This window comes from Gracilinanus agilis, chromosome 2, assembly GCF_016433145.1.
Source record: "Gracilinanus agilis isolate LMUSP501 chromosome 2, AgileGrace, whole genome shotgun sequence".
In the NCBI taxonomy this organism is placed as follows: Eukaryota; Metazoa; Chordata; class Mammalia; order Didelphimorphia; family Didelphidae; genus Gracilinanus; species Gracilinanus agilis.
In genome coordinates, this window is record NC_058131.1 from 89,229,287 (window position 1) to 89,250,020 (window position 20,734).

The 20,734-nt window shown below is 34.1% G+C and overlaps 1 protein-coding gene across 1 annotated transcript in view; it reads left to right on the forward strand.

Annotated features, from left to right (window-relative positions):
• The window catches only part of EML4 (EMAP like 4), a 117,376-nt gene that overhangs the window by 62,708 nt on the left and 33,934 nt on the right, over positions 1-20,734 (forward strand). The window contains exons 13-15 of the mRNA XM_044663278.1: positions 563-697; positions 817-952; positions 12,928-13,079. Coding sequence (XP_044519213.1) covers positions 563-697; positions 817-952; positions 12,928-13,079 — 423 coding nt within the window. The remainder of the gene's footprint in view (positions 1-562; positions 698-816; positions 953-12,927; positions 13,080-20,734) is intronic.

A 20,734-nucleotide genomic window follows, 5' to 3' on the forward strand; every position in this document is an offset into this window, starting at 1 on the left:
TTTAACAAGTAAGGCTGCATGCATTTTTTTCCTGATTTTTACAGAAATAAATAGATCATACTACCATTATAGATGCCACTCCTAGCCCTTTGAAGCCTAATAAAGTGATAGGAATACATAACATACTTACATTAGATCAGAAGTCGGTAAGAACCTCACACCAGAGAAATACTGAATCTCTCCTTAATCTTGTGAAAGTAGATGTTCCCTTAAAAGGCAATATTATATGTTATTCTTGCATTTGAGTTTTACTTTTCTGCTTTTTATGAATGGTGGGAGAGTCTAAAATTATGATATTTATATATTCCTTTGCAGTCTTTAGAAATCTCTTTAGAAGAATTAAAAACCAAGTGGCAGTATTTAAATGCTTTTATCTTTAACATTTTATTTCTTATTCCCCACCAAAAAATAATAATTTACACTTTGGGTTAGAGGGGATACTTGGGGAAAATGTCTTTTTCTTGGACTTTCAAAATTTTAGATCCTAAATAGTAAACATATATATTAACTTAGTAACCAAAGGGTGTAAATCTTTCATAACTTTATTATTTTGTTTCCACAGACTACAAATGAAGTTGTTTTGGCTGTAGAATTCCATCCAACAGATGCAAATACAATAATAACATGTGGCAAATCTCATATCTTTTTTTGGACCTGGAGTGGGAATTCACTGACAAGGAAACAAGGAATTTTTGGAGTAAGGAACAGAATATTAATTAATTTAGAAAATAAAATTATATTATGTTGAATTAAAAGTATATAGATATATCACACAATATATGAAAATCTTTAAAATCTCTCATTGTTTCATTACAGAAATATGAAAAACCCAAATTTGTTCAGTGCTTAGCTTTCTTGGGGAATGGAGATGTTCTTACAGGAGACTCAGGTGGAATCATTCTTATATGGAACAAAACTACTATAGAACCTACACCTGGGAAAGGACCTAAAGGTACAGTGTGCTCTTATATCATAATTACTGCCTATTTCTTTTATATTGTCTCACTGCCACTTCATTTCTTATGATCTTATTTAGATTATATGAGTAGACAACTGGACAGTATAAGAAGTAGCCCCAAGATACAGGATTTTTTTTTCCTTTGAGGATTCCTTTAATGATTGTTGGCATTCTTATTTTTATAAATATAATGTATGCCACAAATATTTGCCTGCTTTGAACCAAGCTCTGATTTAAATGTAATGATTGATTGGTTTTGTTTTTTAAAGCAGCTAGGTGGTTCATTGTTTAGAGAGTCAGACTTAGGGATGAGAGGTCCTGGGTTCAAATAAGGCCTCAGATACTTCCTAGCTATGTGACCCTGAGTAAATTACTTAATCCCAATTGCCTAGTCTTTATGGCTCTTTTGCCTTGAAATCTATACTTAGTCTCAATTCTAAAATAGAAAGTGAGGCTTATTTTTTTTTTAATCACGAGTCCAACTTAGCCTAGAGAAATTTCAGTTGGAATAATAGTACCAATACTGACACTAGTGAATGGTTGTGGACAAATCACTTGATAATCCCTCAACTCTCATTATCTTAAACTATAAATTGAGATAATATGTATAAAACATTTTGTAAACCTTAAAGTTTCATGCACTAACTGTAGCATATAGTTATTTTTTTAATATATAATGTGAATTCTTGGTGTATTGCAGTATAAAAGTTATTTCTTAGAATTTTTTAAATCAAATTTAATCCCTTCACAAGAAGGTACAAATTTGCATCTAAGGGGAAGAATGCCTATTTTGTTCTTCTCACAGAGGTGAATAAATGTTTAAATAGATAGGTAGATCAATAAATGAATAAACAAGCATATAGATAAATGAGCAATAGATAAAGTAAATAAAGTAGTTTGTTATTTTTTTAAGACAATCTCCAAGGAGTTTAAAATATAGCTGAGAAAATACTTAATAAGTTAAATAATACAAGGCAATATAATGAATGTTTCATAAGTGATACATAGTATGGATACTATAGCACCCCAGAGGAGAGAGATTGGAATGAGCTGGTTTGGAACTAGACAAATTTCCAATCCCAGTGCAGTCTGAGGGTAGAGAAGATTTGTTTCTGACATTCCATATTGGGATTCTGGAAACATTTGTCACAGAAATGTTATCCTAAATTATTTAAGTCATTGAAAAGTTATGAAGTGCCTATTATGTGTAAGGACTATGCTAGATGTCAAGATTGAATTTTTTTTTTAAATGAAATCAAGAAGTTTACATTCTAGTAGAGAAAATAGAATACATACACAGCGAGGTGAAAGATAAGGTAGAGTGATGGGGACAAAGAAGAGATCCAGACAGTATTGTTAAGGGGGGGAGAATGCTTAGTTAGAGAGAAAGAAAATTGAGTTTAAAAAGTTGTTATATGAGTTGATCCTTGAAGAAATTCTGAAAGAGGGAATTGAGAAATGGGAGTACATGAGGGATAACATGCATTCATGGGACAGTAGGTATGTGTAGAATCTAGTGAAATGGTTGCCTATTTTGACTGGTGCGTTAAGAAAAATAATGTGAAATAAGCCTCTAAAAGTAGGATTATAGCCAGATAGTGAATAATTTTGTTGGATTGTCTGGATACGTGACCAGCTCTGGAAAATATCACTTGTTATTTAAAATGTGTTTTCACATAGAAGCAATTTATATAAAAAATTTGTCCAAGTGCCAAAATCTGAAAGTTGAGAACTACCTATACTTGAAAGACATTGTGTATTTATTAAAAGTGCATGGGCATTAGGGTTGGGAGAGATATAGTTTCATTTCTGCACTATAAGAATTTAATAATCATATGACTGTGGTCAAGTCACTAACTTCTTTGAATTTCAGTTTCTTCCTTTGTCAGATAAGGATAATACTACCTTATGAATAATTATGATTGTTGAAAGGAATAATATAGCTTTCTCTGTATTTTATAATTCAGATTTTTCACTAAAACAGAATAGTTTTTATAAAATTCAGGATAGGCAAAAGCTGTGCAACTAAGCAAGACTAGATCTAAAATCTAGCACACCGAGGCCTAAACCTATACAGTTTCTCATAAGTCCCTCAGAATTGTCTTGGGTCATTGTATTGCTGCTAGTAGAGAAGTCCATTACATTCGATTTTACCACAGTGTATCATTCTCTGTGTATAATGTTCTCCTGGTTCTATTCCTTTCACTCTGCATCAATTCCTGGAAGTGGTTCCAGTTCACGTGGAATTCCTCCAGTATATTATTCCTTTGAGCACAATAGTATTCCATCACCAGTAGATACCACAATTTGTTCAGCCATTCCCCAATTGAAGGTTAGCCCTGGATTTTAAGAGTTAAATGAAATGAAAACATGGAACAAAAATAAGAGCTGTGGAAGAAAGAATTGGAATAGGAATTAAAATCTTGGCACAAGAATTACAAAATTACCCAAACAAACTCCCTGGAAATCATAATGGAAGAGATAGAAACTAATGACTCCACAAGACAAGAAGAAACAAGAAAAGACTGAAAACATGAAATTTAAAATATCTTGTAACAAAAACAACTGACCTGTAAAAAACATAGTGGAGAAAGAATTTAAGAATCTTTGGACCAAAGTTGTGACTGGGGGGAAAAAGAGCCTAAACAGCATATCTTATAATTAAAGAAAACTACCTAGATATCTTTGAATCAGATGACAAGGTAGAAATATGAAGAATTCACTAGTTGACTTCTAAAAGAAACCCCAATATGAAAACTCCTAGGAATATCATAACCAAAATCAAGAGTTTCTAAGTCAAAGGAAAATGTAAGTAGTTGGGGGGAAGGGGGGAAGGAATTCAAAGACTAAGTAGCCACAGGCTAGAATAACTTATCCAACAAAATTGAGTATAGTGCCACGGGTGAAAAAATAAACCTTTATAGAAATAGAGGCCTTCTCAGCATCTTGATGAAAAGACTAGAACTGCACAGAAACTTTGAAATGCACACACAGGGGTTAAGAGAAGCATAAAAAGATAGGCATGAATGAACTGTTATAAGGGACCAAACAAGGATGAATTGCTTATATTCTGATATTACGAGATGAAAAATCAGTCACTTTTGAAGTCTATCATTATCAGGGCTCATAGAGGGTATCTTATTTGAAAGAAGGCCTAGGAATGTTACTGTTTTTTTTTTTTTTTTTTTATGATTTTGGAAGAGTAGAAAGGTAAAGGAAGAGGAATACACCATCAAAGGGTAGGGAAAAGGAAGAGAGAATGATATTAGGGAAAAGTATTTCACATAGTCCATAGATAAATCTATTCAAGGTTCCGGAAAGGAGACATTTAAACCTCACATGTGAAGTGGTCAAAATAGGGAAGAATTTATACACATCTAGGTATAGAAATAAATTTTGCTCAACAGGAAAGCAGGAAGGAAAGAAAAGAAGTGATTAGAGGGAGAGTAAATTAAGGAAATGATCTGTCCTGGGTAAAGCAAATGTTATGGACATACAAAACTATTGATAGCTCTTTTTGAAGTATGAAATAATTGACATCTGAGAAGGTGCACAACAGTTGGAATAGCTGAACAAATGCACTGTAAGAAATGATAAAGAGAATTGTTTCAGAGAAAACTAAGATAACATTAATTAATGCAGTGTGTGGAGAGCAACTTATTCAAAAACAACAATACTGTGAAGGCAAACAACTTTTGAACTCTGGAAGGGATATATAACCTAATGAATGACAGAATTCAGATTTCTTGCCTCCTAGTGTTCAGTACTCATTAGGAGGACTATGGCATAACAGATAGAGTACTTAATTTGGAGTCAAAAAGACTTAAGTTCAAATTCTGGCTTAGGCCTCTGAGCAAGTCACTTACCCTCTCCTAGCCTCCATTTTCTCATCTCCGAAATAGTAATAGTAGTAGCACCTACCATGCAGGGTAGTAAGGATCAAATAAAGAGAATATACATTCACCTCTTTGCAAACTGGTAATAAAAGACCTATATATGTCAGTCACTGTGCTCAGTGCTGGACTATATACTTGCTAGCTGTTTTGTTATTATAAATTATTATTCAGCTGGCTTTCTATTTACCTTTCCTTTGTGTTACATGTATATTATACATTTCTGTATAAATATCTGAGGCCATGTACCTTATTACTAGCTTCTTTCTTGAATTGTTTTTGTCTTATGAATTACCATTCTTCCTATATTGTAGCTACTCACCGGTGTATTGTTAAGTAGATTTATATAAGTAATTTTCTCCCTCACACTTTTTTTTAAAGTTTGAAGCCCTTTTGATTATATTTTCAAGATTGTAGATAAATACATTTTTATTAGTTCTTATTAGATGCACACCCATTCCTCACTAAGATGATGTCAATCTATACTTTAAGCTATTGTCCAGAAAGCCAAAGACTACTGTTATTTTAATTAATTGTTTACTTTCTAAAGATACCTTTATCTTATGTAGCCCTTCCCTTTCATTAGTAGCAGCCATGAAAATAACAGTTGTTCATCTGAAATCTTCATTTTCTAGGCCAGAAAATTTTAAAACAGTGCTTTCAAAAATCCTTCTGGTTCATATTATTTGTTCCTGCATCATTAACCAGAATTGGGTAGTAGCCCTCAACTTTAACACACCTTGAGAGGTTTCTTGTCATGTCCTGAGTCCTGAATGCATGCTCCAGGTAGACAGCAAATCTCTCCTATTGACGTCAGGTCAGCAAATAGTTGCTGTCATATTGCTTAATAGGGAATCACTAACCACCACTATTTGTTTAAAAAATTACCTCTCATTTATTAGTAACTATGGGTCTCCCTCCCTTTATGAAAAGAGCCTCGTCTCTTATCTAAAAATGTTTGTTAAACTGTCGTCCCACTTCTACATTTTTCTTCAACCTCTTTATTCTTTTCATTATATGCTTTTACTTAGAAATTGCTTTTGCCTTGAATAGTAATATTGGTTACTTGTACCATAAATCTAATTGTCTTTTGTTCTCAAAATGGTTCTTTTATAGAAAATCAGACATACAGAAAAACAGACATACCTAACATAAACAGTTAGGTTGTATAGATATTACTTAATCATTTATAGAAGCAAGAGTAGACATGAATAAACCTAATGTCATTGCATTACAACTTAAGCAGCATTTAAAAGTCAACAAGCATTTATTAAGCACTTTGTTAGTTACTATTGCTAAGCCCTGAGATTATAAATAAAATTTGTTAAGGGTCAGAAGAAGAAGAATCACAAGAAAATTGGTACATCTGAGAATATTAAACTATTAGTCCTTGAGAATTTTAATATGAGTTTTACCAGTAATAACATAGAATTTTAAAACTGGGTATTTTTTATAATTTTGTTGATAGGTCATTCCTAAGAACTAGAGATAGAGTAACATTTTTATAAGTATTCCCTACTCTTAAACTTACTGAGTTTTTTTGCCATCCTGAGAGGAAAATCTGCATGTATGTAAGCAGGAAACTTAAGCTCATCAACTTTGGGGATATGAAATGTCCCACACTGCACACTGATGTTTGCTTAACCTGGTTATAAGCAAACTTATTGAAATTGGTTTGTTGTTATTATTGTTTTTTAATTCTTTGATTTTTTTTGCTTTTTTTTCCTTGAAAGTATGTAGTTAAAGCCCAGAGGCCACCTAATTCTGAAAAGATGGCTATAAATTGACTTAATCTTATTCCTACCAAATAAGAAATATAATGATTCAACTATATATCCTTACATATAATATTGCAGTCATGATACAGACCTTTAGCCAATATTTTGATATTGTAAGATCAAGCAGGAAAGAAGAGAACATGAACAGCAGGCAGCAAGGATCCTGTTTAGCAGGAGAATTCAGTGCTTAGAGGAGAGCTGTATGAAATAAAGATGAAGAAATAAAATGGTGCCACATTTGGAGGACATTTTTGAATTCCATGCTAAAAAATTTTAGCTTCCATATTATGGAAACATTTGAGTTAAATGTTCAGTTAAATATAAAGAGGGTATCAGTTGTTTACACAAATTAATGTAAATGAACTCAGAGGCAGTGTAGCCTTTAAATTCAAGGACAGCTTTTTCTTGGCCATAACTTCAATAGACAATAGGAGAATTGTTATAGGGCTTTTAGAGGATTCACTTGAGTGGATCAGTGTATAAAGAAGGTCAGTGACAATAATATGCAAACTGGATTAGAAAAGGGAGAGAACTGAATTAGGAAAGCTTGTTTAGAGGCCATCTAGGTGTTCGTGACAGCCTTTACTAATATAGTGTTAGGAGAAATTTGGGAAGAAGACTGAAAGGAAAGCTATGAAGGCAGAGTCCATAAGACTTGGTAACTGGGTGTGAGAAGTTGAGAGAGAAGAATCACAAATAACCAAGAGATTTCAAATATGGGAAACTAAGTGGAAATAGAAATAAAAACTTCATCTTCCATCGTAGGTATTTTCAGTATAGGTACAGACAGAATGTCTTGGTAGAGATGACCTGTGTGCTATTGGAGAAAGAAGTTCTACAACTTGAAAGATTGGTCAGGACTGAAAAATACAAATTTGAGAATCAATTACATAAAGAATATTCATGGAGGTGGGTGACCTCACTAAGGCAGGAAATACCTTTAAAAAGAAAAAGCCAGAAAGAACCTTAACAAAACATCTACTCTAAAGGGTCAAAAAGAAGACAAGGAGATAGGGAATGGCTGGTTAAAGAAGTACGAGTGTGTTGTCATAGAAGCAAAAGGAGAGTATTCTAGACAAGAAATTCAAAAATATCTGATAATGAGAGATCAAAAAGCCATGAGGTTCGAAAAAGGCCATTGGATTTAGAGAATAGAAGGTAGGTCACTTTCGTAGCTTTTGAAAAAACAGTTTTAATAGAATGCAAAGGGTTGAAGGGAAAGGGGATCACAAGTAAGCCAAAGAATTAGTAATAGTATCATTTAATAGTTGTTTTATATATATACACATAACAATTTAAGGTTTGCAAACATTTGCATTACAAACATTTCATTTTTGTCCTCATAAGAATCCTAGGAAATAAGTGCTAAAGTTATCACCTTTTTAACAGATGAAGAAACTGAAGCAGACAGAGGTTAAGTGATTTGCCTGGAATCAAACGGCTACCAAGTATTTGAGACTATTTAAATCCAGGTTTTGCTGATTCCTGGTCCAACACTATCCATTCTAGCAATCTCATTTCTAAAAGCCAAGATCCTCACAACTTTTCAAAAAATCTGCTTCATCTTTGTACCAATTTATTCAGTTGGAGCCTTATTTAATCATATGCAGTGTGAAAAGGAATTTCATGGGGGCAGTAAGTAGCTCAGTGGATTGAGAGCCAGGCCTAAAGAGGTCTCAGACACTTCCTAGCTGTGTGAACCTGGGCAAGTCACTTAACCCCCATTGCCTAGCTCTTACCACTCTTCTGCCTTGGAACCAGTACACAGAAGGTATGGGTTAAAAAAAAATAAAGAAAGAAAAGAAATTTCATGAGAATATGTTGAAATAATATTATATGCAAAATTCTATGTCCTCATGTGCTACAGTTTTTCAGTATGAAAAGACTTAACTTATTTTTGCTTCAGAGTTTCCCCAGTCCTATGATATTCTGTATCTCTGCTCCTGCAGTAATGGAATTCATTAATATATTTCAAACTCAGAAGTATTCCAATGATGAATTAATTTGGGAAGTGTTAGACTAAGGAAACACTAATATAAATCTGGTATCTAAGCGTGAGTGCCAAACATATGGCAGAAATGTAAAAGTCATCCTGTTAGCCATATAGGCTTTAAAAAGAAGTCCTTCATATATATTTTACTTGACAGCTTCATTTTTATGGAAACTTTTGTTTGAGTTAAATATTCATTTAAATAATTGCAATTGCAGTTAAGCTTCCACAAATTGGTGTGATTAAGCCAAGAAGCATAGTAGCCTTTAAATTCAAAGAGAATTCTTTTTCTTGGCAATCAACTTTTGACATTATTTAGTTTAAATAAGCAAGTATGCCAATAATATAACCATGTAAAAAAAATCTTTAGCTATAGCTAAGAAAAACCTGATTTACACATCAGCTTTATATGTATATACTATCTGAAAGTAAACTTACTATATATTTGAATTTAAAATCTTAAGTATAAAGATTCTTTTAAATTTATTAATGTTAAATCACTTAGAAAATTTGTTGGAAAATCCACTGGAATGTAAGATTGTATAAAGTCTTTATTCATGTTTAGCCAACTTTAAGTCTACCATCAGAATATGAAATTTACCATATTAGGCCATAAGTGTCTAAAGTCTTTTACTGTGGTTAGAAATATGTAGAACAGTTGCATTATTAGCCTATATTTAAGAGAGAAGAGGGAAAGATTTTGATGGAAAACTATAAACTATGCCTTTACATCTTGTGGCTATTTAATTAACAAATGATCTCAACTTTTATAGCAATATGTTATTAACTCCTTAATAAAAATGTCTTTTTTCTGACTACTTTTTTTCTCATTTGTAAATTAGACAAAAACTGTTACGGTTATATTTGAATTTTTTTAGAATACTGCTAAGTAGCTCAAAAAAAAAAAACACCTTTTTTATGGTTGACAGGATCTTCTCTCCTACTTTTTCAGTAGAAAATGTACTCTGTAGTCATTAACTCAGAGAACTAGAAATAACCTTAGTCCTGTAGTTAGTACTGCTCTTCTTTTACAAATGAAAAAACCAAGGCCCAAAAAGAAATGACTTATAGCTTCAATTTGCTCAGCTAGTTGATGTGAGAGTTGGGACTAAAAGCCTGATCTTAGAACTCCCTGTCTAGTGTGGCTTCTACTCTCTTTCAATTCTACCTCCCTGTTTTGATTTCCTTCCCTAATTCTAGGGAAGAAATTGTCCAGTAAAGTGTTCTGCCCCATCAAAGCCCTACTAACCAATGGACAAGAAAGCTTTTTTGCCTGCAGTGATTAAAAACAAAAACAAAAACAAAAAAACCTGCATACACATTTCAAGAACTAAGGATTCTGCTCCTGTCTATCCACTTAGAAAAGAGGCTCACATTTTATGTCCCCAAAAGGCTTCTTAAAATCTTTAACTTTTTTTTTTTTTTAATAAAACCCTTCCTTTCTGTTTTAGAGTCAATACTATGTATGGGTTCCAAGGCAGAAGAGTGGTAAGGGCTAGGCAATGATGGTGAAGTGACTTTCCCAAGATCACACAATTCAGTTAGAAAATATCTAAGGCTAGATTTGAACCCAAGACTTCCCATCTCTAGAGCTGGCTCTCAATCCACTGACCCACCTCACAGCCCCCAACCTTTAAACTTAACAGTTTATAGAGAAGTAGAAAGTCAATCAGTCTTACTTGAGTGATTTAACACTTTATTAAAAATCTGCTCTTTAGCAGTATACTTGGCTTAATCCATGTTACATATGAGCCTTAAAATGGTAAGACTATTAGTCTTGGGATCAGAAAATTTGTACTGCCCCTAGCTCTCCCAAATCAAGACATGAACTTCAGCAAGGCATTTAACTTCTCTGTACTCTAGTTTCTCTCCCCTTTTATAAAATGAGAACAGTATCTCTTGTTATAAGGATCAACTGAGGAAATTGTAGGAAATATGACTAGAAAACAGGACAAAAAATAGATTTCTATGTGCTTTGGAAAGTCCTGACTGTTTTATGATCCTGCTGTATTTCCTGTTTGTTGAATGGGGGATGGGGGAGCATTCAATTGTGTTGTAACTTTATAGTCATTATATATCAAAGACTTTGAAAAGTTTAAAACAGTATACCAAAGGATAGTTAAACTTTAATTGAGCATCTGCTATGTGCTTAGTACTCTACTAAATTATGTTGCTTGGGACATATAAGGAAAATGCAACAGACTAGAGAATACTTTGGTCTGTATCTCTGTGGTACAATTACCAAAGATTACAAACACATGGAATTTTTGTTCAGATTATTTTTTGTTTTTGTTTTTTTTAATTTATGTATTGGGACCTTAACTTCTGTGTTTTGGCTCCTAGGTAGAAGAGTGGTAAGGGTGGGCAACGGGGGTCAAGTGACTTGCCCAGGGTCACACAGCTGGGAAGTGTCTGAGGCCAGATTTGAACCTACGACCTCCCATCTCTAGGCCTGGCTCTCAATCCACTGAGCTACCCAGCTGCCCCCTCAGATTTTTTTGTTGGGGTTTTTTTAACTTGTTGGGGTTTTTGTTTGTTTTGGGTAGCACACAAATTTTGTTATCCCTAAGGCTTTGAGAAATGGAAATTATCGAAGTAACGGAACTTACGTGTAAAGGACTTTTCTTAATTTAGGAAGGGGAAAGGAACCGATATACATTGCTTCATTCCCACATCTTTCTTCCTGTAAGCTTTCAAATCAGGTTTGAAAAATTAAGTAGTTTAATTTGGGGATGATTTGGGATTTTGAGGACAATCCTGCAGGATAACAACTTTTTAGCAACAGAACAGAGTTTTGTGGAAATCTCAACTCTCTTCTTCACATTGAAAATTTCAACATTAGAAACTGATAAGATTTTACCAATAAAAATAACATGAAAGAAGAAATACTACCATTGGCTTTTATGTTGAACCTTAAGGACCATGAGATCTTTCCATCTTATTTGCAGCTGAAACCTTCCATGTGTTTTTTCTCCTCCATTAGACTAGGGGCTCTTCAAAAACAGAGACTGTGTTGTTGTGTTTTTTTCTGTGTCCCCAAGACCCTAGCATAGTGCTTCATAAATTTTTTTAATTCATTCATCACCTTTTGCAATGTAAACACAGCATTTAATATTTGTATTTTAAAGAGTAAGTAGGCATGGGACCATTAAAACTTATTGTTCGGGGTTATACATTGTAAAGAATAGACCGAGGGTAACTAGATGACTCAGTGGATAGATTGCCTAGAGATGGGAGATCTTAGGTTTAGATCTGGCCTCAGACATTTCCTAGCCATTGGCAAGTCACTTAACTCCAGTTGCTGAGCCCTTACTACATTTCTGCTTTGGAACTAGTACTTAGTATTGATTCTAAGACAGAAGGTAAAGGGTTTAGAAAAAGAAAAGGAAAAAAAAAAAAAAGAATGGACCAGAAAGTCACTCTTTGTAAGAAGTCGTCTATCAGGACACAAATAAATGTAGCATAGAACTCTTTATTAGGATTGAACCTGCATTACGTTGTACCAAATCTCATATTTGCTTACTATGTGAACTGACACAGAAGGTAATTTGTCTCAGAAATTTAAGTGAAAGAATAAATCAGTGATTGAGTATTAAACTCCAGCTATGCTAAAGGCTGAATATGCAAATAAAAAGAAAGCAAAATAATCTTTGCCCTCAAGAAGCTGCATTCTAATGAAAGACAACACATAAAGAGGAGCTAGAAAACAGTGGAAGAGAAGTTACAGTTTGAAGAAGAACCATGGAGGACTTATTTTGCCCAAGATAAGATAAAAGCTCACCTATCAAAGACAGAGCACTTAGAGACAGTGAGATTATTTAAGTGGCAAACAGTTGTTAAAACACTATGAAACAGAAGGGCAGGGGTGGTATAGTTTTTTTAATTATTTTTTTAAAACCCTTACCTTCCACTGCAGAATCAAAACTGGGTATTAGTTCCAAGGCAGAAGAATGGTAAGGGCTACGCATTTGGAGGTTGAGAGACGTGGCAGGGTCACACAGCTAGGAAGTGTCTGAATCCAAATTTGAACCCAGAACTTCCCATCTCTAGGGCTGGTTCTCATTCCTCTGAGCTACCTAGCTGCCCCTGGGTGATAAACTCTTAAATATTTTTCAGTATTTAGCAATTATTAATCTTAATCCTCAGATTAGAATCTTTAATATACAATTTTGGTTTTCTGAATTATTGAGTCATGTCAGTGTCCTGATTTGTTCTATGTATTTGCATTCCTGATTTTGCTCTGTAATTCACTAAAGCCTTTGATGAAAAATGGTATGGCCAGTGTTGTTTTGTTCCTCCCTATCTTAGGTGTGTATCAGATAAACAGGCAAATCAAAGCTCATGATGGCAGTGTTTTCACACTCTGTCAGATGAAGAATGGGATGCTACTAACTGGAGGAGGGAAAGACAGAAAAATAATTTCGTGGGATCATGATCTAAATCCTGAAAGAGAAATAGAGGTAAGAGAGGAGATTTTTATTCTAAATATAAAAATATTAGCACTTCTCAAATTCTAAAAAAGCCTGATATAAGTAAATATGGGACAGCTAAGTGGTACAGTAGATAGAGTGCTAGACCTGAAGTTAGAAAGACTCCTCCTGAGCTCAAATCTGGCTTCAGGCACTTACTAGCTGTGGAACCCTAGACAAGTCACTTAACCAGGTTTACCTCCATTTCCTCATACATAAAATGAGCTGGAGAAGGAATTGGCAAACCACTACAGTATCTTTACCAAAAAAACTCCAAATGAGGTATGAAGAGTTGAACACAACTAAACAACCACAGCACAGGTAAAGATAGCTCTTGTTTACTATTTTGATTCTTGAGTTGCCTTCTGTGACAGTTAAAAATTTTAAGAGATTGGTTTCTGGGTAAGAATATTTAATTATTGATTAGGCTAGTTTTAGCCAATAAATTAGTGGGCCCTGATCCTCTCCATAATCAAAGACAAAGAAGGCCCTTCACATAGATCTATAAATGCAGTTAGGGAACTCATTCAACCCCTCCCTTGGACATTTCAAGACATCTCTAATTGGTGAATACTTAATAAGTAGGTGGTCCATCAAGACTCTCAGCCCCTTCCCATCCCCATAGCTGATAGAGGATAGTGAACAGGAAGAGCTTCACTATCTCCTTTATCTATTAATCAAGTTTTATTCATTAATCTGAATGAAAACATTCCTTGGAGGAGTCTCTGTAATTCAAAACCCAGATTATAGTAATACTTCACCATATATTAAAAATAAATCTCACTTTTATGCTCTCCCTCCCTTCCTTTCTTTTTTTAGAACCAGGGATGTTAGCAAATAGGAAAGCCCTTTGCTCCTAAAAACGAATGGTGCTTGGCAAAAAAAGATTTGCCTCATGCATCCTTCAGTCAACAAGCACTTATAATCAGATGCCAAAATTATTATCCTGTTATTTTCTAAGGTACAATAGTTTAGGTACCAAATTCGAAAACTATTTTCTTAATCTCGTAGGTCTCAAAGCAACTCAGTGTAGTAGACAGAGCTCCAGTCAGACGTGAATCTGTGCTGCAGTTCAGCTAGTTACTTACTTATATGTGACCTTGAAACAAATCACTCCAACTTCTCTGAATTTCACAGCCCTTTTCTACAAAATGAATAATATAATACTTGTGCTAACCAACTCACAGAGTAGTTGTAAGGAAAATATTATATGAATATTATATAAATTTAAAGCATTATGTGAGCTATTATTTAAATAAAATGGATTTGATTTAGTACTTTCTCCAGGAGATTTGGTAATATCTGTAATGTAAGCTAGATTTAATATAGATAGCAGAATACAGGAAAATTAACGGGATACTAGAATAGGTCTCTTCCCATGAGACCTTGGCATTTATGTCCAGAGAACTCAATTTGATCTGAAATGTAAACAAGAACTCAACCAGATTTTTTTTTCATATTTTGACCTCTGCAAGAATACAAGGAAGGGAACAAGCAAGCTTTTCCAAATTGTTTTCTACTGTAAGGGGTAAAAACGGGCTTTGGTTAGATGGATATTAAAAGGTTTGGTCACCAGGGAATTAAAGAATTGCCAATCCCGAATTAAAGAATAACCTCAAGTCAAAATGACCTCTATGGAAGTTTATTTACAAATGAGGAGAGGAAGAGAATATCAGAAAGAGGATAAGATAGGATAAGTAACCTAACATACTAGGTAATTTGTTCGGGTGCCAGAGAACCCAAGAGAGCCCAAGAGCTGAAAGAAACAAAGGCTTCAGTCACAAAGTCTCTTTTGAAAGGGAAGTTCCTTAAGAGAAGTTCAGGAAGATTTAGTCTTTACATTCACCACCTGAAATTCTAAAGGAAAGATTTAAGAACAGTCTCAACAAGGTTGCAGGGTCCCACGGTCAAGGGCTCCTCCAAGTCCAAATCACAAACAAGAAGAAGTCCTTCAGGTCAAAGAAACGAACAAGAAGAGTTCTCCCACTGAACTCATTGAACTCTCTTTTAAAGTGGCTTCTTTTGCGTCACTTTCTGTGCCTTCCTCCTAGTTTAGGTGTCCAATCACAATAGACGCTTTTCTTAGGACTGCCCAGGAGGCAGTGAGTAAATTCTGATTCCTCACTCACTCTAGCACATGTGGGTCACAGACCTCCCAACTTGTGAATTAAGTGAGGATGTTCTCACCTTTGGTGATTAGATTAAGGATGGGCAGGGCAGATTTAATTTCATTATCACACTACAGCCAACCATCTCTTCAGTCATACAATTGACTGAAAGTTACAGAGAATATAGGCTCCAGCTGTCTTTACTATTCATCCAAAAAAAAAGTATTTTATTGTGTAAAATGTAGCCTTAAAGGCATTCCTTTGAGCTACTCCCCATGTATATGTTAAGATCATATAAAATTGATTAGCCACAAAAATATCTTTTTTTCAGCAGATCTCTAATGACTAATGTCCAGCAATACAAAAAACAAGGAGATACATACTTGAGAGTTGTATCCACCAGTACCATTTTTTATTTTGTGGATATTTAAAGGGAAATTTATAATTGATTAAAGTGATCACCATAGACCATGCTTAAGGTCACAATTTCCCTTGGGCATTCTAAATATGCCTTTGGATAAATGTTTCCCACATATACATTTCACCAAGTGTTGATTTCCTCCCCACAAATATCCAGGTTCAAGGTTTATATTGTCTATGATTTGTCTTCAATGTGAGATTTCTCTAGTGTAACTTTTCTGATAAACTTTGTCTACTGCCCAAGGTGAAGGTTTGATTAGCGTCTTGGTCATCATTTGATTTCATTCTTGTGTACTTTCTGATATCTCTAAAAATGGCTCTAAAAATATGAACCCTAGTTGGTTCTGCCACATTCAGTATTCTGTATAAATACTGACGTTCCCTAGGTGTTCCTGTCTTAAGAGAATATTATATACATTATATAAAACTCCAGAATATCACAAGTACCTTTTCACTGAAAATAAGTCAGTAAACATTTATTAATATATTAGTAAACATTATTTATGGGCCAAGCACTCTACTAAGCACTTAACAATTATTATTTCATTTGATCCTCTCAACAATCCTGGGAAGTAAGAATTATTATCCCCATTTTTCAGAAAGTTAAGTGACTTGCCATGGAAACACAGCTGAGGCTGGATTTGAACTTGGGGCTTCCTGACTCCAGGCCCAATACACTATCATTTAGCTCCTTAGAACCTGTAAATGGAATATTATCTAGTCAAAAAAATGACTTGAGTGATACATTTTTAAAGTAGAAGAGATAAATCAAGGTATTAAGCTTCATTTTCTTACGTGATATGACTAAGAAAGAGAAGATTATCCTTTTTCATATAAACAAAATATTAGTTAAATAATGCATTCTCTTGGCTCCATGAATTCATGATTCTCATTACCTAAGGAGCATTTCCCCCATATTTTGAAATCCTTCAAGCTTCTATTTCTGCCACCTCTTTGAAGTTTTCCTAGTTTCTTCCCCCTCAAAATGAACATTAATTTTTCCTGTTAAGATTTTTTTCTATTTGCATATATTTCACATACTCTGAGAAATTAAAAGACCCATAAAGGGAAAAACCTATAGTTTTTCTTTTATTTCTGTTTTCTCAGTGCTTAACACATTGCCTTCTATGGAGGTATTTATTAAATACATATTTGATTAAATTTCACCTTTCTCTAAATAAATGATTTTTGAAATAGGAGATTATTTGAGACATAGAGCCCTGGTAATCTTTTGGGTCTTGTTTTATATATATATATATATGGAGAGAGAGAGAGAGAGAGAGAGAGAGAGAGAGAGAGAGAGAGAGAGAGAAATTGATTGAGTCACATTAGCAGAGCTTTGGACCAATCAGACAATTCCAGTTCCCCTAATATTTAGCTTTTTAGTGGAAAGTAGAATTTCTTTGCAGCCAAAGGAGCATCCAAATAATACCACTTGCACTTTTGCCATTTGTCTTAGAGTAAGTTTTTGCATTCTGTTCTTCAGTTATATCTATTTTCACAACTTTAGAATCATATTTGGATCAACTCTTATGGAGAAAAATTGCTTGCTTTGAGGGGTAGATATTGTTTAAGTATAACATTTAATACTCTGGAAGAGGTTGTTTTCTTAGAATTTTATTAATAGTAACTTATACTTAGGTAGCACTTTTAAGATTTGCAGGGCCCTTTCCCTTCATCTTAGTGACCCTATGAGTGAGATAGGTATTACACACGTTACTATTCATCCTTATAGATGAAGAAACTAAAACCCCCCAAAATGAAGAGGTTTGTCCAAGGCCTCGTGGCCAGTAAGTGCCCATGGTGAGATTTGAATTTAAGCCTCTTGCAGCTCCAAGTCAAGCAGTCTTTTGACACAACATACTACCTTCTTATTGATCAATAGTTGATAACCCTTTGTGACAGGTGAAAGACGAAATGACCAAAGAAACAAAGTTTCAAGCTTCTGAGCATTTCAGTTTGTTAAGCAATGCATGCCAATTGCCTAACAAATCAGGACCCAGACCCCTTCCTCAGCTTAGGGCTAGATCCCTAATACAGGGGAAGACAGACTTTTATACATTAAAAGCAATCTAGTAACGCCAGTTAATTAAAAGGAAACAATACAACATTAGGAAATCTGATTTCTAATTGAATAAAAAATTAGGGAATTTAAAAGGTGGGAAAGGGAGAGGAAAGTGGTGCCATTTCCTCTGAGAAAACTCCTTACATCAATCTTTGGGTTTGACTGGGTTTCTAGTCAATATTACCAAAGTCCTTAGTTAAGGGTACCTAAGCAGCCAGAAGAGGTGATCCTGCCACATAGGACTGGGTTCAAACAATAGAGTAAAGTTTTCTCCCAGTTTCCACAATTAAAGTTTTCTCACAAGACAGAAGTTAGACTCAACCCATAATTGAATAGAAATTGAGCTAGCTCCAGAATTGAGTCAATATAATTCACTCGATTTCTACAGTAAAACACTTGCTGTGCTAATCCTCAGTTTCTCCTTTTTGTTTTATAGGGGAGTGGGCAGCCCATTTCCCCCATGGTTCTTTTCTCTATAATACAAATCTATAAAATTTTCCATAAACTCATCATCAGAATTACTATAAGCCAGTTTACAGATCAAACTATTAGAGAACTCATGACTTAAATTTTTAATGGAGATTTACATGTCATCAAAGTAACCAAGAAAATTTAAACATAAACACCATGAAAGAAAAGGCCAAAGCAGTGATCAACAATTATCAATATTAGCTAACGTGGGAGCCAGCTAGCTCAGTGGATTGAGATTCAGGCCTAGAGACCAGAGGTCCAAGGTTCAAATCTGGCCTCAGATACTTCCTAGCTGTGTGACTCTAGGCAAGTTACTTAAACCCCCTTTGCCTAGCCCTTACCAGTCTTTTGTCTTGGAACCAATACAAAGTATTGATTCTAAGGCAAGAGGTAAAGGTTTAAAAAAAAACTTAACTAATATCAGGTCTCCTTGTATATTAGCAACCCACTCCCAACATCTATTTAATCAGAACATTTTGAGTCCCAGATGTCTCATGCAGTTTTCTGGTTCCTGATATTTTCTCTTTGGCATTCTAGAAGAGGCATCATTCAGGGCAACTCTGAAGGGGTCTCTGCTTCTCTGGTTCCAATTCACTTGTTCCAAGATTAAATCTGCCAGTAACAAGACAGAACAATTTATAATGATCTCTTAAATTTGGCTCACCAATCCTGAAACTCCAGAGAATTTTAGTTTTTATATACCACTTGCTATTTCTAAATCCTGTACCCAATAGAAGAATTTTTTTTAAAGCTAATGAGGACATGATTGGGGATGTAGACTCGAAACTACCACACCAATGCGACTATCCACAATTTGGAAATAGGTCTTGATCAATGACACATATTAAAACCAGTGGAAATGTGCATTGACCATGGGTGGGAGGGTGAAGTCGGGAGGGGGGGGGGGTGAAGGGGAAAGTAAGAGCATGAATTATGTAACCATGTTAACTTTTCAAAAAAATAAATATTAATAAATGCTTAAAAGTTAATGAGGAGGGGCAGCTGGGTAGCTCAGTGGATTGAGAGCCAGGCCTAGAGACGGGAGGTCCTAGGTTCAAATCTGGCCTCAGACACTTCCCAGCTGTGTGATCCTGGGCAAGTCAAGTGACCTACCCTTACCACTCTTCTGCCTTGGAGCCAATACACAGTATTGATTCCAAAATGGGAGGTAAGGGTTTAAAAAAAAATAAAATAAAATAAAAAAATTAATGAGGGTCTAACTTATAAAATGAACTCTCCTGCCTTTTAAAATTATTGTACAGATACTTTTAAAATGGGAAAATAATTTTGCTTTTTTTATAATTATCAGTGCAATTTTATGTGTAAAAATTATAAATATTTGTTCTTTAGAAAAGTCTAATTATATTGTTTTCTCAAATTTTTCTATTCCATTTAATTAGAAAACTTTTACATTTTGTCTAATTTATTCTTTAGGAAGATATCATCCCTGTGTTATAATTTGACCATAAATGCATATTATAAGATTTTTTCATACATATCTTATATTAACTCAAGAGATGTTCCAATCAATCAATTAATTGATTTTGATTTGTACTTTAAAATTTTCTATTGCTCACTTGCCCCCATCATAGAAATTTACTATGAAAAGAAAAGACATAATTAAAATAGTGTCAGTATCCATTCCCTCATGGCACAGACTAACCTGACATACCATGACAAGGAAAAAATTCCCTTAGCCTTGTTTGATGCCAGGCATGATTCATATCTGACAGGCAATCATTTTGTTACAGAATATGAAAAGCTATGCTCAGAAATTAACCCGGTGTGGAAATTTCCTGTTCAGAATGAAAATGGCACAATGGGAAAACTGAGTCAAGAAGATCCTACCTTAGGCCATGCCAAAGTTACCCCCTCAACTTTTTCCCGGAGACAGACACCCATCTGTTCTCAGATTTCATTCAGTACGTGCCATTTTCTACTCTTGGCTTTATGACAATTCAGATAACCATCCCAATAATCAAACTTAAAATAATATCAAATTTTAGCTCCAAGAGTTTACCTCAAATAATAGACTTTCACTAATCACAGCTTAGGACTTGAATATTATTAATTTCCTTATGTTGGCCTAACAGTTACTTTTCATTTAACCTTTATTTATATTTCAGACATACTTGATAGTTGACTCATCTTAATCTGTTGAAACTACATCTTTAAACTACCTTATACATTTTCATAATTTTTATAAGTGATAGCCAAAAATCTTCAAATGAAAGTCACTATTATAGTAAATTTATTTTACTATTATCTATTTTAAATTAAATTTGTTTTAATTAATTAAAATCTTGTCTTTTTTAAAACAATTTATGCCCCCATTATATATTAACAAATTAAAATTAAATTAATAGATTTAACATGAAAATTGAATATTTTCAAATCTCTGTTCTTATAACATTCTTTTAGAAGTTTGATTCATAATCTAATAGCATTCAAATTTGGTGAAGAGGGTAATCATCTAACAGCATTTCTGATACAATGGTATCTGAAATATCACAATATAAAAGAACTTAGAAATACAGTAATAACAATATCATGAACTTAAAACATGACACAAAATTATGTCA